At 36.0% G+C, this 22,444-nt stretch overlaps 1 protein-coding gene across 2 annotated transcripts in view; it reads left to right on the top strand.

Annotated features, from left to right (window-relative positions):
• DPYD (dihydropyrimidine dehydrogenase) overlaps positions 1-22,444 on the top strand; it is an 814,043-nt gene that overhangs the window by 21,464 nt on the left and 770,135 nt on the right. For both annotated transcript variants that reach the window (XM_079926015.1, XM_079926014.1), the window contains exon 2: positions 17,315-17,425. In XM_079926015.1, coding sequence (XP_079782141.1) covers positions 17,315-17,425 — 111 coding nt within the window. The remainder of the gene's footprint in view (positions 1-17,314; positions 17,426-22,444) is intronic.

The raw sequence follows: 22,444 nt of genomic DNA, 5'->3' as shown, positions 1-22,444 counted from the left end.
GGTAAATTTTTATTCACATCATCGTGCCATATTGTAAAAAATTCATGTCAGTTAAAATGGAGAAACCTATTAGCAGTCAATCAATGGAGATTAAAATGAATCTTTTTTTTTTTTTCTGTGCTGGCACAACAAAGTTTCCATTGATCATTTTTTGAAATGAGTAATTTTTGGTTTAGGATTTTTGACATGGTGATGGGTTTCAAGAAAAATACTAACTTATGCTGATGTGATTTCCCATTTTTCTTTTAAGTACGTAAGCCAAATGCTTTCATTTTGATGTTTATATATATTCTGGCTCCAAATAGTTTGCTTGTTGATGGGACTATCAGTGCTTCCCATACCTAGTTGGCCACCAGAATCACCTTGGCCACTGTAAGAACCAGTTTATGAGGCATATTATAGAAAAAATTAATAAAAGTGTCTTAAACAAGACAGTGATTTATTTCTTCCTCATGTAAAGCATCCCAGAGATACATAGTGGAGGGCATGCAGCACCTTTTTCTTGTCAGCAGGCTTCTGTCTTTACACTCTGATATCCTCAACTCCACCTTATCGTTCAGTTTGGAAGTTAGAGCTCCAGAAGGATGGAGGAGGGGGAAAAGAAGGGTGTACCCCTCCCTTTAATGAGACTTCCTAAAAGACCCACACTTCTAAATACATCTTATTGGCTGACACTTGAATATATGAGTGGAGAAATCACTTTGTTGCCATTTAGAGAATTTTTCTATGTTTTTTTGTCAAGATGCTTTAGAAAGTTAAGTTGTGTGGGACAGAGTGACCGTTAAAATATGGTACTCTTGTCTCTACTTCCACTTCTGCTCAAGGTGGAGTAAAAGGGAATGAGTTTACATTTTGGGTCAGGGGTGCCCAAGACCACTCTCAGACTCATTGATTCACTAGAAGTATTCACAGAACTCAGAAGTTATTATATTCATGATTACAGTTTATTACATGAAAGATATATTAAAATCAACAAAGAGAAAAGGAACATAGGTCAAATCCAGAGGAAACCAGGCACAAGCATTCAGGTGTCCTCTCTCAATGGAGTTATGTGGGACATGCTTAATTCCCCCAACCACAATGTGTAACCACATGTGTGAAGTGTTGCCAACCAGGGGCACTGACCCAGGCCTTAGTGTTCACAGTTTCTATTTGGCCTTAGTCACAGAGGCATATAGTGCTACATGGCTGACTTCAGTTACTCAAGCACCAGACCCCCAGAGAAAAAGCAGATGTTCATCATTAATCACACTGTAAGCTTAAACTATCTAGTCAGGTTAGTGTAGCATGGCCCAAGATCTTAGGCATATAAAAGTACTCTGATCAGAGCATTCCCAGCTTGGTTCCCAGGAGTGGGTCAAGGGCTACTTCTGAAAATAGTCCTTTTCTGGTAATGTGCAGGATTTGAGCGACTCAGGCCTACTGAACGAACCCGTTCCTGCATACATTCCCACCTGATAGTAAAAAAAAAATGAAGCATATGAAACAATGGTTTTTAATAAACTAGCTATCTGGCAACAAAAGATTCTGATCCCTGAGAGACAGATAACAAAGGAGGAGAGCCCCCAATATTTGCCCAGCTTACTCTCTTGAGAGAGTTTATAAGCCTCATCTCAGGAAGTGGGAACCCACCCAGGGCCTGGTGGACTCTGGGGAGACCAAGGCCATTGGAGTTTGTAGCACAGAGTAACAGAGGAGAGTGCTTCTCAGAGGGAAAATCAGCACATGAATGTGAGAAAAGTGACCCAAAGCTGGGTAAAGAACAATCTGAGAGAACTAGAAGGAACAGTACCTGACATTTACACTGGTCTGGGAAGAATGCTTGCTCCCGCCAGCCAGACTGGAACACTTCATGATTCATAGGGCACTTGCCTCAGTAGTGGAAAATAATTAACCCTAGACTAACTGCTGCTCAGATACCACCTCACAAATCTTAAAAGCAAGACCCAAGAGGATCAAACTATTTCCACATAACTACGTCTTAGAACAAAACTCAAGAACATAAATAGGAATACAGAAATATCCCAACAAGGTGCAATCCACAATACCTGGCATCCAATTAAACATTACTAGACATTTTTGAAAAGAAGTAGGAAGATACAACCCATAATGAGGATAAACGTGAACGAATTGAAACAAACTCAGAACTGACACAGATGTTGGAATTAGTAGAGGACATTAGAATAGTTATAACATTCTATGTGTTCAAAAGTTAAGTAGAGGCGCAGAAGATAAGACAGAAGTGCTAAATTGAACTTACAGAAATGATAACTACAATATCTATGATGAAGGATACACTGGATAAGATGAAACACTGATTAGATAGTGCAGAAGAAAAGATAGTGAAATATCTGAAATGAAGCATAGAGAGGAAAAAAAAGAGAGCTGCAAGTTGTGGGACAGCTTCAAGTGGCCTAATATATACGTACATGGAATCCCCTAGGGAGAGGAGTGGTGGTGGGATGAGAAATCAGAAAAAAATTTGAGAAAATAAATCCATAGGTCCAAAAAGCCCCATGAAGCCAAGTAGAAGAAATATGAAGGAAACCACACAAAGACACATCATAATCAAATTGCTGAAAACCAGTTATAAGGAGAAAATCTTCAAAGCAGACAAAAACACAGGCAAACTAGTTCAGAAGAACAAAGATAGGGTAAACAGCTTTCTTCTTGGAAACGATGCAAGTGAGAAGACAGCAGAGCAACGTATTTAAAGTACTGGGAAAAACACACAACTCTCAACCTAGAATTCTATACCCAGTGAAATCAGCATTCGAAAACTAAGGTGAAAAAGACTTTTTCAGACAAAAGCTGAAAGAATGTATCAGCAGCAAGCCTGCACTGTAAGAAACGTGAAAGGAAGTCATGTCCTTCAGACAAGGAAAATAATATCAGGCAGAAATATTGATTTACACAAAGGAATACAAAACTGCAAAAATGGTAACTGCATGGGTAAATGTATGGTTTTTACTTATTTAAAGGTCATTAAAAGGTAATTATTTAAATGAAAACTATGTAGTGTGGGGTTTATAATATATATAAAAGTAAAATGCAACATGGATAAAACATTGAAAACATTGTGCAAAATGAAAGAAAGCAGTTACAAAAGACCATATATTGTGTGATTCTGTTTATGTGACATGTCTGGAATAGGTGAATCCATAGTGAGAAAACAAATAATCCAATTAAAAAGGCAGATGCAAATAGACGTTTCTCAAAGAAGTCATACAAATGGCTAATAGGTATATGAAAAGGTGTTCAACACCTCTATTCATCAGTGAAATGAAAATTAAAACCACAGTGAGAGCCTACCTCACACTGTTAGGGCTGTTATCAGAAAGACGAAAGATAATGAGTGCTGGCGAGAATGTGGAGAAAAAGGAACTCTTGTGCACTGTTGTAGGGACTGTAAATTGGTACAGCAGTTATGGAAAACAGTGTGAAATTTCCACAAAAAATTAAAAATGGAACTACCACATGATCAGCAATCCCACTTCTGGGTATTTATTCAAAGGACAGAAATCAGTATCAGAAGAGAAGATACTTGCACTCCCGGGAATGTTCATCGCAGCACTAGTCATAATAGTCAAGATACAGAAACAACTCAAGTGTCCATCAGTGGATGAGTAAATAACTAAAATGGAGTACACACACACACACACACACACACACACACACACACACACAGAGGAATATTCAGCCATAAAAACGAAGGAAATTCTCTCATTTGCAATGTCATGGATGAACCTGGAGGACATTGTGCTAAGTGAAATAAGCTGGGCACAGAAAGGGAAAAATAGGGGCTGGGAGGTGGGGGAAATGGAGAGATGATTGTCAGAGGGTACGAAGTTTCAGTTATGCAGAGTGAACATGTTCTAGAAATCTGATACGTACAGCGTGGTGACCATAGTTAATAGTACTGTATTACTTGACATTTACTGAGAGTAGACCTAAAATGTTCTTCCCACACACACACACACACACACAAAAGATAACTGTAAGGGGATGGGTATTTTAATTAGCTCGATTGTGGTAACATTTCATAATGTATATGTATATTAGAACAACATTGTATACCTTAAATACATATATAATTTTATAATCTCTCAATTATACTGCAGTGAAGCTGGGAAAAAAGAACAGACAGATCTGTAGTCAGGAAGTAGATTAATGATTGCCTGAATCTGGGAGTTTGGGGTAAATGGAAAGTGACTACTAATGGGTATGGATTTTTTGGGGGAGGGGGAATTGATGCAGTGTTCTAAAATTGTTTATGATGATGGTTACACAACTCTGTGAATGTACTAAAAGCCATTAAATTGTATACTTTAAATGGGTAAACTGTGTGGTAAGTGAATTATATCTCAATAAAGCTATTATAAAAATTACTTGAAAAGTTAAAAAAGTGAAAAATATGAAAAAAAAAGTAAAATGTGTGACAACAATAGCACAAAGAGAAATACTGGGCAACTTGTTCATCATCAGAGAGTTGACAGGAGCTTTTCTAGTAGTGGTAGGAGCAGAAAATTATTTCAATGAAGACCCAGTGGGTGGCTGAACATTTTTTAACTGGAAATATACATGCATTCCTCTGTGAAGTGTTTATGCCCTTTTTGTATTTATCTTTTAGCATTTTCTTGTTTCCTTAATAATTTGTGTGAGCCTTGTATATGTTATAGATTAATGCTTTGTCATATTTCTTTGATAAATTTGATTGATATAGTTTAATAAGTGTTTGGAATAAGATTTCTGAGTTAGGATGGGAAATAAAATCTTAATATCTAAAGTCCATTCCAACTCTAATGTACTGAATCCTAGAGACCCTGAGAAGATGCAGAGAGTTTAATTTTACTTATTCCTGAAAGGAAACCAGTTTAGGTCAAGTAGTATTTAATTACAACGGAAGAGTAGTAAAAGAGGCTTCATTTCTTCATATCTTAATTTAGGTTTAAATCCAAAGTATTTAAAGTGAGATATTTATGCCCCTAGTTGGAATTGCTAGATCATGTTTGTTAAAGAATTGAGATATCTTGATCTGACTTCATACTGCATATTTTCCATTAGCTAATACTACTTTTTATAATAAATGGAGATCATTCTCTTAGGCACTCAAACAAAGGTCATTAAGAATACAAGATATCACGTAAGAGAAAGGGCTTAGATAGTAATTATATCCATGCATTTTATATTAATTAAAATAGTTATCTAATACACAAAATTATATCTTTCTCATGGAACTGATCTTATTTCATATATAAATTTGATTTTTCCTCCTTTTAAAAACTTTTCATAATATTTTCTCCACATCAGTATTTTTTTAAACACAATTTATAATAAGTATGTATATTACTCAACTGTAGACAGACTGTAATTTAACTTTTCTCTTCTTGCCAGGTATTTTCCAGGTTTTTTTTTATAAACAACAAGTCATACTTTCTTTTAAGAGGATCTCCTTTTTATTTTAAAGATTACAAGGGAAAACCTTAAAAAATACACTTCAAATCTAGCCTTTCCTAGACTCACCTTATGGGCTGACTTAGCACCATGCATTGCTCTATGAACATACTTAGACCACTTTATTTATTTATTTATTTATTTTTGCGGTATGCGGGCCTCTCACTGCTGTGGCCTCTCCCGTTGCGGAGCACAGGCTCCGGACGCGCAGGCTCAGCGGCCATGGCTCACGGGCCCAGCCACTCCGCAGCATGTGGGATCTTCCCGAAACGGGGCACGAACCCGCGTCCCCTGCATCGGCAAGCGGAATCTCAACCACTGAGCCACCAGGGAAGCCCCTATTTTTCTTTTTTTGTGTCTACTTCGTCCAGTGGTCTGCATCTTCTTTTGTCGTAGGGACCACATCTATCATATGTTGGAGATGTCTGTGTTGTGTAATAAAATTCAAAATTTTGACCCTAGAAAATGTTCAAAGTGGATAACAAGAAATTCATTTGTTTTCTTGTCAGAACTTTTTGCTGGTGTTATATTACCACAGATTGCAAGGTTCAGTTCAAAGTGTCACTGCTGCTTCAGCAAGTGATTAAACCTTCCAATGAAAGTAGGAAAACACTGACCTCCCATTTTGGAGTAGTTAATGATTATATGGCTTAAATATCTTTGTAAGTGCTAACAGATACTGAATGGTGTTTTTTGTCCTCTGCAATAGAATGAACACTAAGAAAACAAAATTCTGTTTGTTTTGCCAGCATTAAAGTTCGTTCTCCAGTGGAAGTTTCTTGCTGCTTTTTATGACTGTTTTGCTAAAGAACTTTTCTTATTAACCATTTTTTGCATAATTTTAGTAACGAAAAATTATGCTTGGTTTTGAGGACAGGAGGATATATAAACTATATCATTGCTTTTGAGGGTTTTACTGAACAGTTTGATGAGAGGGCATATATATTAATAATTGATATCCTATCTGATGTGTCCAGTGACAGTGGCAATAGGTTATCTAGAAGTTCATGGATATGATCTAAATAGAGGCAAGGACAGTTCTTCTTAATTTTTGGAGGAAATAGTTCTTAGTTCTTAAAGGAAAGTTAGCATTTAAACTAACATAAAGTGGCTGCATCCTAGACAGGAAGTGATGTGAGCAGAAGTGTGGAGGTAGGATTGTACACAGACTCAATAAACAACAAATAGGTGAGAGCGGAAGTAGGTTGGAGTGGTAGGTGGTACCAGATTGAATAGCAAAGTGATAATTTTTATTGGCATTAGGTATGTAACAGGGAGACATTCAAGCCTTGTGGTGTGTCTATGTGTGGGTACCAGATTGAATAGCAAGGTGATAGTTTTATTGGCATTATGTATGTAATGGGGAGACATTTAAGCTTTGTGGTGTGTATATGTGTGTGTGCACATGCATTTATATGTGTGTAGGATGTCTGTTATATGGGAAAGAGAGAAAGTACAGAATTGAGGTGAATAGTTTAATTGGGAGAGTAGTAGTATATCATGATCCAAGTGTACTGTAATAGGATCTGCAATAGTTTGTAGAAATAGGAAATACAGAGAGGATGGGCCAGATGTAAATGACATTGGCATTGTGTGGGTTTAAGGAACAAAAGAAACAGTAGTTATAGATTGACCACATGTGAAGTTCAATTTACTGAGAAGTGGTGGTATTATTGACAGAAGTCAAGTGGAGTTAAAAAGTTGGGTGAAAAAGACAATACATTGTTTTTTGATGTGAAGAAATTGAGATAATGATGGAACATGCAAGTGGGTTATTTGGCATCCAGTGAAGTAGATAACTGTAGATCAAGACAGAGAGAGATCTCAGGGTTTGGAATATAGATATAAGACTCAGCTGCAGAAATCATCAATAAAGGGGCATTCAGAAGAGGTCCAAGGACCCTTAATTGTGGTCAAGAGGACAATGGAAGTCACAGAAGTAAAGGTAGTGAATAGAAAGAGAGGCCTTAAAACTCTGATACCACAGAAACCAAAGACGATGTATTTCTGGATAGAAGAGCAAATCAACAGTATTGAATATGGCATAAAAGTCATGGAGAGTTGAGAAGTAAACTAAAGCTTATAGCATAATAAAAAAAAAGTTTTCAAAAGTTGCATTTTCTTGATTTTAAATAGTTGAACTCCCAAACTCACCACATCCTTGCCTCACACTTATCCTTCTCAAATTCTTACTGACCCCCTCCTGGATCGGGTGGATCCCAGTTGGGTCCTTTTCTTGCCTGGTGCTGCTTGCACCAATTGAAGGGGAGCAGGTTCGGCAAAGCAGAGCGGGAAACTTTATTGATTAAGGAATGAGGAAGGGAAAGCTCTGTGTTCTACTGAACCCTTCTCCCTCAGGGAGGGAGGCGAGAAACTCCTAAGGGGTAACAGGTGAGTACGCCATCAGACTTTGGGAAAGGGGCAGCAATTTCCAGAAGCAACCAGAGCATGAGTAGTCCTTTGGGCTCCTTTGCATGCAGCACAAACTGTGTCTCGCAAAGTGCAAGCCCCCTCTTTGGAAGGAGATCTTAGCATGGTAATGAGGCAAAGACAACTTATGGACACTTTGGTTCTCGTCTGCACAGGCGCCGCCCTCGTGGTTGGGCTGGAACCGGTTCAGGGCGGTTGACCGTCTTGGCGCTTTCTGGCTGGGGCTGGTTCAAAGGTTTTGCCTTAGTTTTTGTTAAGCAAGCACAGCTGTGGGGATAGACTAGGGGATGGTGGGGCGGAAAAAAGGAAGAAAGTAGGTTAGTCTCTGCACAGGTGTGGATCTCTTCCTGGTGGCAAAAAGAAAATGTATCTTATGATAATTCTTCATGTTAATAAAATCAAGAAATTAATAGATCACTTAAAAATAATTTTAGTTTTTATTTCTGATATAAATCACTTGCTAGCCCATATATGTTTCCTTTTAGCTATTAACCATATAAATGAAGGGCAACTAGTCAATCCTTGATTTATTACGATTTTGTGAACCTGGAAATCATGCTACTTGCTCAATTTAGTTAATTAAAAAAAAAATCTAAACTCAGCCAAGGTCCTACTCTCTTCTTTCCCCTTAAATCTTGTTTTCTAGCTTTTCCATTTGCTCTCCAGTATTGCTTTATTTTTAGCATGCTGGCGTACACTTAGCCTCTCTTGAACTAAAATGACCTTTAGTCTTGTAAACACAGCTCTTTTGAGAAACAATGTATCTTATACACAAAAGTTAATAGATTAAAGGTAAATTGTAATAGTTTTCATATTACTTAAAAAGACTCTCAAAGGCTGATTTTTGAGGCCAAAAAATTTCTGTAAAGCAAGTTTTAAGATAAAGTTACTAATTTTTCTTGAATATAAAAAGTATAAATTCTAGAATATGAATTTTCTTAATTATCAGTGAACTGGTGAATATTTTTTGGTAATGTAATAATTCTCTTTAATTCTCTTCGTGCATAATTTTATCTTGAGTTTCTGTGTATACATTCATATATATATATGCAACTCTTGAGAATGTAAGATACTATTTTAGCATGAGTTTTTATAGTTATGCCTTTTCCAAATATTGTTTTTTATTTAAATATATAATGCAGAGATACTTTGCAATAATATATTAAATTATATTAAATAGAAAATAGTTTATAAAGTAGTGAAATTTTTAAATAAAATGGGTATAGTACAGGTTCTCATCATTTTTATATTTTTGATACCACTTTATCTATTTTATTTTTTTTTGATACCACTTTATAAGGGTTTGCATGTGACACTTTGTTTTCAATTCCTGTTATGAAAATATATAAACAGTACATAACTAGGTATATATGCTATTCAAATGGTTAAAGGAATAAAGGAAGATACATAATTAATGGCTAGTATTAATTTCTTTGTCAATATTGTTTTTATTAAAATTTAAGCAATACCATGTAATATCTCTTTTGTTTATTCTGAAGTTTCTTCTTGATAAAATAAAAGTGTAGACTCAATGTAGTACCACTGCAATCTTAAGAGAAAAATATCTTTTAAGTTAATGCCCAAGTTAACATTTGCATAGTTCCACAGATAGTAGAATCCTTTCCATGGCTGTTATGGACTGAATGTTTGTGTCCCCCTTAAATTTTATGTGTTGAAGCCCTAACTCTCAATGTGATAGTATTTAGAGACAGGGCCTTCTCGGAACTGTGAGAAAGAAATGTCTATGAGATTCTTTTATAGCAGCCCAAGCTGACTAATACAGTGTCTAAGTCAGAATCAGTCACCACCTTTGGTATGCTCTGTTCTGTATTAAGAATTATGAGATTAATATCAGATGTATAAGTTATGAATCCTGTGTTTGAATTCTTAATCTTTTCTGAAAGACATTAAAAGACGTTTTTCAATTAGGAAGCACTTAGGTGCCTAATGTGTGGTGTGTATTCTGTAAGTGAAGAAGAGTGCATACTGGACCCTGCAAAGGCAGGCAGCAGCTTCACGTGGCAGACCTTTGCTTGTTGAATAGGAGAGTGACATGATGAATGCAGTGTTTTAAGATACGTAAACTATTTTATTTGTATTAACTATTGGTTCAGTAGAAATAGATCAAATTTCCCAGGCATGGAAGTCCCAGAATGACTAGCATTTCTGAAGGGGTTCATTCACTTCCAGTTGATGAGTTTTTTGATGTTTTATAAATTCATCACTTTTGACTGGCCCTGTCTTTCTTGGGAAGGAAATGTAATATGAGTTCACCTAAACATGTTGCAGCCAAAGGTCCATGAGTTATATAGAGTTATATGTATTATAAAATGATATCTACATTGCTATATACATGTACTGGATTTTAAAAATCTGTAATTGAATTTCATGACCCTTCCATTCTAATTTGTGAAGAGCATATTGCATTTTCAGGCAATGTGCCTTTGAAATTGCAGACTTAGGGCAAAGATAAGTTCAGAGACCAATGATTTGTTTTCACCTGGGATATATCTCTACTTACTGTCTCATTTATAGTTACCTTTTCACCTGTTGCCTTCATCTGTTTCTATATTCCTGTATGATTCATATATACATATGTATTCAAAATTAACAATATAAGAATATGAATATAAATGGGTTGAGTGGAGTCTAAAATCTAGTCCCATCATATACTAATTGATAACATGTATTAAGCACTTTCTGCACGCACCATTCTAAGTTTTATATGTCATTTTATTTAATCCTCAAAACAACCCTATGGAGTAGGTACTATTACTAATGACCATTCTATAGTTGAAGAAGTAGAGGGACTGAGCGTTTAAATAACCAGCAAAAATAGTAGAGCTAAAATCTAAGCCCAAATTTAATCTGAAACACTATGCATATTGCTTAGTAGATATTTAATACAATGAAAGTTGTAAAATTTAGGACTGTTAGAGACTTCATCCTTCATCAATTATGTATTAAATGTAGTGAGTTAGTCATTGTGCATAAAGGAAAAAATGTTCTTTGAATAGAGCTAGTAAAATGAAAAATATGGAAGATAAGTTATTTGGAAAGGTAGTCCAACCTAAAGGAAAAGAAATCTGAGCCTGGACAAGGAATGAAAGTGCATTAAGAATAATTAGATTTCTTGACCGGGACAGATTACCATGGATTTCCAAGGTTTTCAGACTTCAAGGTTATTTATATCTCAAGTGTGGGTGCAAGGTGCAAAATGGAGGCTGCATTCTCTCCTCTTCAGCTCCCAACCCAGCTGGAGTTCTGAGCTTATCCAAGAGCCAAAGACACCTTTGTAAATTCCTAAGTTACTTAAACTTGCCTTATACTATGACTAGTGATAGACATAGGAAAGAGTAGGGTAACTGGCTGAGATTGGGGCCTGTAAGCAAGAGACTGTTAAGCAAATGAATACTGAAAAGTTCAGTTCTCCATTGATGAACATTTGTTAGATTGTTACCTGGATGAAGCAAGAGATACTTAGCAAAATCATTAAGCAATAGTTGTTTCTGTTTTTCTGTTAGCTGAGAATATTTATAGAGGAAAAGAATGGCAGCACAATACAATGTTTTGCTGAAATCAAGATAGTTATACCGAATTATGAAAAAATGAGAAAAGCATGTTTTAAATTTTATTTATTTTTGACATGATTCAATGGAAAGTAGGAGACCATTATAGAGACCTCAGGATAAGTTACCAGAGACAAAATTTAAACATAATTTAAATAAGACAAAATCTAACTCATTAAGTTCAGCCTGTAAATCAGAAATGTCAGTGTATGTGTATTATGTTAATGGGTCAGTAAGCAATGACCAGTACTGAAGAGGAAACATTTGCTTATAATTTAAAATGCAAAGGATGAAGGGAGCTTAATGGTGCATTATGTTTGAATAATCGATATTGTGATATAAAACAAAGCTGTGTGTTTAGAAAGAGAATATGTTGGCCAAGTGGTTTTCTGCAATTGGAATTCAAGCTCTCAGTACTCAGTTCCAGTATTTTTGGGCTAAGACTTAATGCTTTTATTTGTGAAGTGAGGGCCTGTTATTGTAGTCAATATGGGCTCCTCTTTGTGTTCTCTATGGCAGTACAGAAGGATGCTCCTCAGATGCAGAATTCTAGTTTTTGTGTTGTGGCATTCCAGCTGCTTCCCAGAATAGCACTGACAGACAGCACAGTGACAACACATGCCTCTGACTTGATCTCATGTGTAAATCTGTCTCTGGATCATATTCTATCGTTTCTTAACCTAAATAAAATTAGTACAATGAAATTTTCTCAAATTCTGTTTTTTTGTCTTTAGAATCACCAGTACATTTTTATTGTGTTACTGAAAATGGGAAAGCCAAAGGCCAAATTCTTTGCATGGGAGAAAATCTCCCTTTATAAGCAGTATGCCTTATATCTGAAAGGGTTAATGGGCCTCTTATAGTGCTCAATTTATCCAGGGAGGGGACCCTGTGACCCTTTTAGGACCTGGCTTTGGTCATTTCTTAGGAAGAACACAATTTAGAACTCTCCTGTATTATTCTGCCAGCTGCTTAGTTATTGATGATATTGACTTTTAGTTTTAAAAAGTCTTGCTTTGGAAAATTGTTTTTAACAGCTCTCAACCACTCGTGTCTTGTATTTTTATTTTATATCACTTTTCATTTGGGATATTATTAAGTCAAATCCTTGGTAACCATTCTCCACAATCCAATTTATTTTTAGCCAAGATCCATTGAATTCAACTCACTGCCTTTTTGCAAAAGGTTAACCCAATATTTCATGTTGTGTTATACTTTCTACTTATGCTGTGTAAAAGAAAAGTTACTGTGATAAGCAGCCAATAAATTGCATTCAGAATATTTATTCTCAAAGTTACATTACTGTGCCGACATAGATAAACATAATCATTTATCACAGTATGGATTGTGGAAGTAAAAACTAAATGAAATACAGCCATCTTTCTTGCATATTACCCAGTTTTTTTTTTTCCTTTAAATGTTGGCCACAATAACTACCTTTAAAAAATGTCATCTTTTTATTTATCAGTTTGAATTAATGTGTGAGATTAGTAATGGTTCAGGTTGAATAACTAAAACAAAACTGCATCTATTTTATAATAAGGAAGTGTTTTCAACTTTTTTTGTATAAAAATGAGATTACTTATGTTTTCTTTCTTTTTTTAAAATAAATTTATTTATTTTTGGCTGTATTGGGTCTTTGCTGCTGCTAGTGGGCTTTCTCTAGTTGCGGTGAGCGGGCTTCTCATTGTGGTGGCTTCTCTTGTTGCGGAGCATGGGCTCTAGGTGCACGGGCTTCAGTAGTTGTGGCACGTGAGCTCAGTAGTGGTGGCTCGTGGGCTCTAGAGTGCAGACTCAGTAGTTGTGGCGCACGAGCGTAGTTGCTGCACGGCATGTGGGATCTTCCCAGACCAGGGCTCGAACCCATGTCCCCTGCATTGGCAGTTGGATTCTTAACCACTGTGCTGCCAGGGGAGCCCACTTATGTTTTCTAATGTTGGCTCTTATTACTAGGTTGCTTTGGCATTATTGCATCATAAGGAATACACTATGAGTTTAAAACTCATAGCTCTATTGTTCGTTTGTTGTCCAGAACACAGACATCTAAATTGATAGATTGAAGAAATATCATGTATATCATATATAGCAATTATTAAAAGTAATCTTCATTTATACTGGGATAATAAAATAAGTCCCAATTGATGTTTATTAGAATGAATGCAGTATACAGTGAAATCCACTGAATGTAGAATATGTGTTTATTATTATTATTTGGTAACAGCCTTATTGAGATGTAATTCACATACTGTACAATTTACCTGTATAAAGTGTAGAATTCAAAGGCTTTTAGTGTATTCATAGCTGTGCTGCTATCACCACAATCAATTTTCATCATCCCCAAAGAAACCATATACCCTTTAGCAGTAATGTTGCATTTGCCCTAATCCCCCCAGCCCCTGGCAGCCACAGTCTACTTTCTGTCTCTATAGCTTTGCCTATTTTGGACATTGTGTATAAATAGAATCATACAATATGTGGTATTTTGTAACTGACTCCTCTCAGCACAATGTTTACTATGTGCATGTAAGCTGTTTGTGAATTTCCCAGATTTCTTTCTGTTATTGATATCTGTTTCCATTCCATTGTGGTTGGAGAACTACTTTGTATGATTTTAATCCTTTAAAATTTATTAAGGCTTGTTTTATGGCCTAGCATCTGGTCTGTCATAGAGAATGTTTTGTGTACACTTGAGAAGAATGTATATTCTGTTGTTGGATGGAGTGTGGTTATAGATATCTATTAGGTCTAGTTGGTTTACAGTATACTTCAAATCTATTTCCTTTTTGTTCTTCTGCCTTCAGTATAGGATTCTTGGTTGACAATTTTTTTCTTTTAGTACCTTGTAAATGTTATCCTACTACTTTCAGACATTTATTGTTCCTGATGAGAAGTCAACAATTAAACTTATTGGAGTTCCCTTGTACATATGAGTATTTTTCTTTTGCTGCTTTCAAGATTTTCTCTTTGGTGTTGACTTTTAGCATTTTTACCAACGTTCCTATGTGTGGATCTTTTTGCATTTATCCTACTTCAAATTTCTTGAGCTTATTGGATATATACTTTAATGTTTTTTCTGTCTTTTTTTAAAATCAAAATTTTAGTCATTTTTCTCCTTATATTTTTTTCTCCTCCTTTCTTTCCTCTCCTGATATCCTGCTACAATATTTTGGGGTACTTAATGGTGTACCACATATCTTTTTTTTTTTGTACCACATATCTTTAAGGCTCTGTTAATTTAAAAAAAATATTTTTTCTCTTTGTTTGTTGGATTGCATAATCTCTCTTGAGTTCTCTTAAAATTTGCTGATTCTTTCTTCTGCAAGTTAAAATATACTACTGAGCCCCTCTAGCAAATTTTTCATTTCAGTTATTGTAGTTTATTATCTCCATAATTTTAAAAATAATTTCTATCTCTGTATGAATATTCTGTTTGATGAGATATTGTTACTATACCTTCCTTATAATGGCTGCTTTGAAGTTTTTATTAAATCTTATACCTGGAACCTCTGAAAGGCAATTTCTGTTATCTGCTTTTTTTCTTGCATGGATCACATAATCCTGCTTCTTTGAATGTCTTGTAATTTTTTTTTTATTAAAAGCTGAACATTTCAGATAATATAGCAATTCAGGATACTAATTTCCTTCTCCCCCACCCCAGGGATGGGGGCTTGTTGTTGTTTGCATATTTGTTTAGTGATTTGGTGTACTACTTTAGGGAAGTCTATTTCCCCCAAGGTGTGAACCTCAGATAGCACTCATGTAGGGTGAAGTCGTGGGTGTGTGCCTAGTAACTCTGGGATGACAGGGGTTTTAGTGGGACTCTGTGTCTTCTCTTTGGATCTCTTTGTTAAACTATCCACCTCTGTTGGTATCACAGCCAGCCCTTAGTCTCTATTGATTGCTAGTTGATTACTCTGCTGTTTTTGACAATGCCCTGGCATATAAATTGCTCCACAGTGTGATTCAGTTAAATTTGGGCCCCTTTGCTGGGGTAGCTTTCAGGTGAGTCTTTGCGGCTTGCTGTGGCCCTGCAGGAGCTGTTAGCTATTTCTTTCTGGTAAACTGTCTGCCTTATGCCTTACTTTATTGCTCTCATGAAGCTACCAGTTTTGTGTTAATTGTTTGGCATCAAAATCTTTATTGTTTTTGAGACTACCCTTAGGCTTGAACTTCCTATGTATTAATTCAAATAAAGTCAGTTCTTCTGGGGAGAGCCGTCTGTTCTTATGGCCTGCCTCTTTCTCTGGGAAAAATCTCTGAGCCACAGCTCCAGATCTAGGTGTGGTTACAGTGGCCTGCTTCTCACAGAGTGACACTCCTGCTTTTATGAGCAGGGCCCTGGTATAGGCGGTAACCTCTGATCTCAGTTTGCTTCTCTTGGTTTGCTAACTCTAAACCATGAGCGAGCTGAGATGATGGTGATCAGAACCCCATTGTTACTGGTATGTTTGCTTCTGAAGTAGAGCCTCTACTCTATGAGTGGGGGCTGGGTGAAGCAAAGGAGCTCCTGACTTCTCAGCTGCACTTTTGGCATTTAGTTGCTGCATAGCTGGTAGAGTAGGGAGAGGGGATGAGAAATGTTAATGTCCTGCCTCTCTCTGGGAGACACCACAGCCTCAGCTAGAGGCTGGGGGCGGAGGGAGCTCTGTGTTCTTGGCTGTACTCACCTGAGGTAGAATTTCTGTCAGGCTGAACTGGGAACGTGGAGGCTGGGGGCAGACTGCACTTCGAATGCCACACACCCTCGCCATTCTTACCAAGTTTCAGTAGATTTTGCCTGAATAAATGTTCCTTCATTTGCTCTTTGGCTTTACGACAATTTCTGGAGATTTCAAAGGCTTCTTAATTTTACTAATTTTTATCAGTTATATTGTTCTGCTGGGGAGTTGATCTGCAGAGGTCTTCATGTGATTGTTCTGGAAGACTCCTAGTGGTTATGTTTTTTTTTTTTTTTTTTTGCGGTACGTGGGCCTTTCACTGTTGTGGCCTCTCCCGTTGCGGAGCACAGGCTCCGGACGCGCAGGCTCAGCGGCCATGGCTCACGGACCTAGCCGCTCCGCGGCATGTGGGATCTTCCCAGACCGGGGCACGAACCCGTGTTCCCTGCATCGACAGGCAGACTCACAACCACTGCGCCACCAGGGAAGCCCAGTGGTTATGTTTTAAAACATTGCTTAAGACAGGGCTTTGGAATTCATTTTTTATTCAGTTACTCAGGTGCTGCTTTACATGTGTGGTTAGAAAGGTTTTCTCTTCTACTTTATACCTCACAAAGTCACAGTAAAATATATAGATTTCATCTTTGGATGAATTCAAATGTAAGCCCAACACTCAGAAGAACTGAGTTCTGATTCATTCCCTTCCACATATTAATTGTGAGATCTTGAACAGGTTACTTAACCAGCCTCAATTTATTTGATCATCCAAGATTTTGGGATAATAGTAGCTGTTTGTAAGTTAAATTAAATAATACGTTTGAAAGCAATTGGTAAAACTCTAAAAACTTAAAGTAGAGAGTATTATTACTACTTTAAATCAAATCTGGAATGAAGTGCCTCTCTTTTCATTCTCATGTAAGAATACTAATTATAAAATTTATCTTAAAGAGTTATTTGTTATATTTCACATGTTTTTGAACTCCATATTATCATTAATAAATATTTTTATAAAGTCAGCTGGGATATCACCTAGTAAATGATTACTTTAGATAAGTTTGTTGTGGAATTACAATAGTAGAAGGGAAAAACAACATTTTTAATATATGTCTTTGGGGTATGTGTGGGGAATCTTAAAATAAAATTTGATTTTTTAAAATGCCAACATATTTACACATGCTTATACTTTGTTTATGCTGTCTTCAGAGTATCCTGGCTTTAAATCCTCGAACACAATCTCATGCAACTCTGCATTCCACTTTGGCCAAGAAATTAGCCAAGAAACATTGGAAAAGAAATCCTGATAAGAACTGCTTTGTAAGTACCACTGATACATGAGTACATGCTGAAAATTATCTCATTCTACACACTGTAAGACCAGATTTTATACGTAGTTAGAAACATAATTAAATATGTGTAAAGTACAGCTGTGATATTTTTCTTATTTTAAATATTTTATATTTGAATAATCTGAAAAGTGTGTTTAATTTTGATGCTTAAAAATCTATTGAAATAGTTTAAAATTATAAATTTAGTTTGGTGCCAAAATTTATTTTCTTAAAAATCTGTAAAAACCTCTTAAAATCATTTTGTAATGATACAATGATACAGAAGAGTTTCAAAGTTATAAATATAATTCAGTTGAACAAGGGTATACTAATGTATACAAACTGTTATAAAATATGCTTTGGGGGAATATTTGAACATTAGGTATTCAATATGAGCATCTCATAGTTCCAGGTGAGGTATAGGTGCAAAAATCTGAGATCTGGTTGCTAGAATGTTATTTAATTGGGCCCATGAAATGATTACTGGGCTGGGATTGTTAGGCCATAAATGAGGATTAAGTACAACCTTGAAAGCAATTTTAAAATGCTGTCTTAGGAGGTATAAATCTTTAAGTTTGGGAAAGCAATTTCCTTTTTACCTGATTTCCCAAAATTAATTTCTCCAAAATTAATTTTCTCAAAGTAACTAGTGAGCTAATTAATAGTATTAGCTTATTTAACATTAGCTCTTTTGGTACCTTGTGTATATGTTCTATTTAATACAATGATTTTAATTTATTTTTATGCACTTCTTTCCTACATATAAACTCTTTGAGGATAGGAATTGAGGGTATGTGCTCATGTGCATTTGTTTTTATCTGATATTTAATCTTTCTGTCACTGATCAACCAGCAAAGTTTTTTGAGTAAAAAAAGAAATAGAAATACGGAGAAACAACATGACTTGAGATGATAACACAGCCACTTACTAGCAGATCTGGATTTGAAATTCAGTTTTCCTTGCTCCGGCTCTGTGAGCTTTGCATTCTACTATGACATTTCTAGTAGAGGTCTCTGGAAGGACACTAATGTGGTCCAAATTAGATCAAGGAATAGATCAACTATCAGTCATGTTCCTGTATAATGATGTGAACAATTGAAGGACACTGAAAAAAGAATCACATAATTTTCAAACTTAGAATGCCTTTAAAGATTATCAAGTCTAACTCTCTCATTTTAAATGTGATCCAGATAAATTAGATTAAATTAGATAAATTCTCTAAGGTCCCCTTTATAGATTATTAAACTGTTTATTTAGAAAGAGAGGCTTTCTCCATTATTATTATTGTTATTGTTATTTTATAAAAATTAGCATTTTCATTCCATAATGTTAGCCTGTAAACTGAGTGGTGTATATTGGGTTGGCCAAAAAGTTCATTCGGGTTTTTCCATAACGTGTTAACAGAAAACTCGGACAAACTTTTTGGCCGGTCCAATATTATCCTATTTTTTGTAATTGGCAAAGATACAGTGAGAAGTGTTTTTCTCTATTAAATATATATTGGCACAAATTCCTAGAAAAGCAATTTGACAGTATCTTTGGCAATATCTTTGACAATATTTGTTAATACCTGTGTTAGTTTGCTAGGGCTGCCATAACGAAGTACCACAGACTGGGTGGCCTAAAGAACAGTTTATTTTCTCAGTGCTCTGGAGGCTAGGAATCTGAGATCAAGGTGTCAGCAGGGGCGATTTATTCTGAGGCCTCTCTCTGGATTGCAGCTGGCTGTCTTTTCTCTGTGTCTTCACATGGTCTTCACTCTGTACTTGTCCAAATTTCCTCTTACAATGACACCAATATCTCAGATAAGATCCACTCTGATGACCTCATTTTAATTACCTTTTTAAAGGCTGTCTCCAAATTTGTCCAAATACAGTTACATTCTAAGTTACTGGGGGTTAGGACTTCAATAAATTAATTTGAGGGGATATACATACAGTTCAGTCCATAATAATACCTTTAAATTATCAAACACTTACACCCAGTAATTCATCTCCTAGTAAACTATCCTAAGGAAAGAATTAGGAATGTAGGTAAATAATTAAATAGAAAGAAGATCATCCCAACATTATTTGTAGAGAAAAATCTGGGGGAAAAAACCTACTGAATTCCAACCATTGGGTTATGGTTAAGTAAATTAGGGCCGATCTATTCAGTGGTAAATTGTGCAACCATTAAAATTACTTTTGAAATAATTAATAATCTGAAAAAATACTTACAATCTATATTATATGAACAAGGCACGAAACAGCACTGTATTTAAGAATGATTGTATGCACTTTTACATAACCACACTTATATACATATTCACAAAGAAAAAAATAATGAAATGTTAATAGTAATTATATTTGTTTTCTTAGCACTTTTGTATATTTCAAATTTTCTATAATGAGCAAGTGTTAGAGGAAAAATAAAAGCTTTAAATATATGTTAAAATAATCTCAATTTCTAACAGCAGATATATTGCTCTGGATGTAAACCATTTTGAAAACTCTATGTGATACACTGGATTAATAAAGAACAGTGAAATAATATTCCCAAGGGGAAATATGGAGCTAGAGTTGAAAGTTATCCTCAGTGTAATTAAAGAATGCATTTTTTTCCTTTTCATTATTATTCTCTTTGTGCATGAATAAAAGTATCACCACAAGATATGATTTATTTTGAATTGATAAGTTTTTATACTTGAGTTTTATAATCACTCATCTAAACCAAAAAGCCTTATAGGTAAAACAAGCATAAGAAGATTCTGAAAAGTGAAGAGAAGGCCAGCCAGCTAGGGATATGGACCTGAAACATGACACAGTGATGAGTTCCCTGGGTTTTCTTTTTTCTGCCTTGGAGCTGAAGAAATTGGAAAACCAGAAATGCTAACTGATACACACACACACACGCACACATACACACACACATGTACACAGATCTCAACAAAGTCTGCTCTCTCTAGCCAAAATACCAGGAAAGGAACAGTCTAGCAACAGAAGACTTTTCAACAGTAACTGCTTTAATCTAGCCAAACACAACAAAAAAAATTGTGACCTCATCCTGATGCATTCATAAAGGCCGAGTGGGAGCCTAGACTTCCATCTTATGATGAGAGGATGAGATGCTCCAATCCTTCTGCTGGGTGAAAGAGTAGGGAGTCAGGACTTTCATACCCACTAGCTAGCCGGTAACCAATGCAGCCCACAACCCCAGTCACCCTCTGTGGTGTCAGTGGTGAGACCACTGAACTTCTACCCCTATCAAGAAGAGAAGAAACGGGGTGAGGCTGAAAAATACCCCAAAAGGAAATAATAGCTAAAAACTTCCCAAATTTAACAAGAGACGTAAATCTACAGATTCAAAAGCCTCTGTGAAACACAAAGGAATCCATAGCAAGACGTATCATAATTAACCTTCTGAGAACTAAAAAGAAAGACAGTATCTTAGAAGAAGCCAGCCTGCTTGCCTCAAGGTAAGGACAGCTCCTATGGGCAGTTGTGCTCCAGATCCTTGCCCTGTAGCTTTGACTAAGACAAGACACTATCACTGACAAATGCTTGCTCAGCATTTTTTTTTTTTCCTACCCTGCTTCACCCCTCTTGTATTGGTATTTCCTGAAGAACAGTCACTCCATAATCACGTGAACCCAAATCCCTGTCTCAAATTTTGCTTTTAGGGAAAACGAACTTTAAATTGCTAAATTAAGAGCAAATTGTGGCCTGTATCAGCAGTACTTGACATAGGCAGTCACTCTCTTCTTCCTGAAATATTTTTTTCACTTGACTTCCAGGACATTAGACTCCCTGGTGTTCTTCTTTCCTTATTGGTATCTCCTTCTCACTCAGCGTATTTGTTGGTTATTCCTCATCTTCTCACCCTTAAATATCAGAGTGCCCAGGGCTCAGATATTTCTTTCTTTCTTTAGAGACTCACTTAAGTTGGTGATCACATTTTGTCTCCTCATTTTAAATACCATGTATAGACAGATGGCTCCTGCATTTATATCTCTTGCCTGGACCACTTTCTTAAATTCTAGTCCTCTATAACAAAATGCCTAATGAATACCTCCACTTGAATGTCTAATCGCCATTTCAGTGTACACATACTGAAAATCCAAATTATGATCTTACCTCCAAAATGTATTATTCCTGGAGTCATGTCCATCCACCCTTTCTCTGAGAGCAAAATACTGAGTCCTTGATTTTGTTATTTCTCTCACCATCCATACCTAAGTAGAAGATCCTTTTGGCTTCAAATATATCTAGAATCTGATTATTTCTCACCACTTCTACCACTACCAACCTTTCTAAGCCATCATCATTATCTTTCATCTGGATTATTTCAGTTGCTTTGTAATGGTTTCCATGCTTATGCCCTTTCCTGGTAGAGTCTCTTCATAATAATTCATCGGAGAAATCCTTTTAATATTCCTGTGCTCAGAATCTTTCAGTGGTTTTCTAGCTTACTTGGAGTTTGCATAATTTCCTTTGTACAGTTGTCACCTCAACAAGGGCTTCTCCAGCCACCCTATTTAAAACTCTAACCTGCCACCCTACCAAGCTCTCTTTAGACTTCTTGGCTTCTTTGCGTCCCCAGCTTCATGAACCCTTGGTGCTCACTAAAGATCTGTTGAATGAATATGACCCCTCTTTTACATAGTCCTTACATACTAGACATAAGGATCACATGTTTTCTTGTATAGTGCTATATACAGTTTCCAGAGTCCCTTTGCATATTGCATTTGATTTTTACCATGATGTGAATGGACAACCCAGATTTGTTTCCTCATTATACTGATCTGTTTCCTCATTTTACTGACTATGCTGAAAATGTTAAATTATTTGCTTAAACTCATTGAAATTACTTAGTGTTGGAGCCGTGTCTAGAATTCTGGTTATCTGAATCTAGTGTGTCCTATCCAGTGTATTACCTGGCCTCCTTAAAAAACACGAATAAGATGATTAGAAAATAGATACGTTAAAGTTAAGGAAAATGTAGATTGTAGTGGTGGTCACATTTGTGA

This window comes from Stenella coeruleoalba, assembly GCF_951394435.1.
Source record: "Stenella coeruleoalba genome assembly, chromosome: 1".
Classification (NCBI taxonomy): domain Eukaryota; kingdom Metazoa; phylum Chordata; class Mammalia; order Artiodactyla; family Delphinidae; genus Stenella; species Stenella coeruleoalba.
The sequence above is the reverse complement of the archived record's forward strand: the minus strand, read 5'-3'. Positions and strand labels throughout refer to the sequence as shown.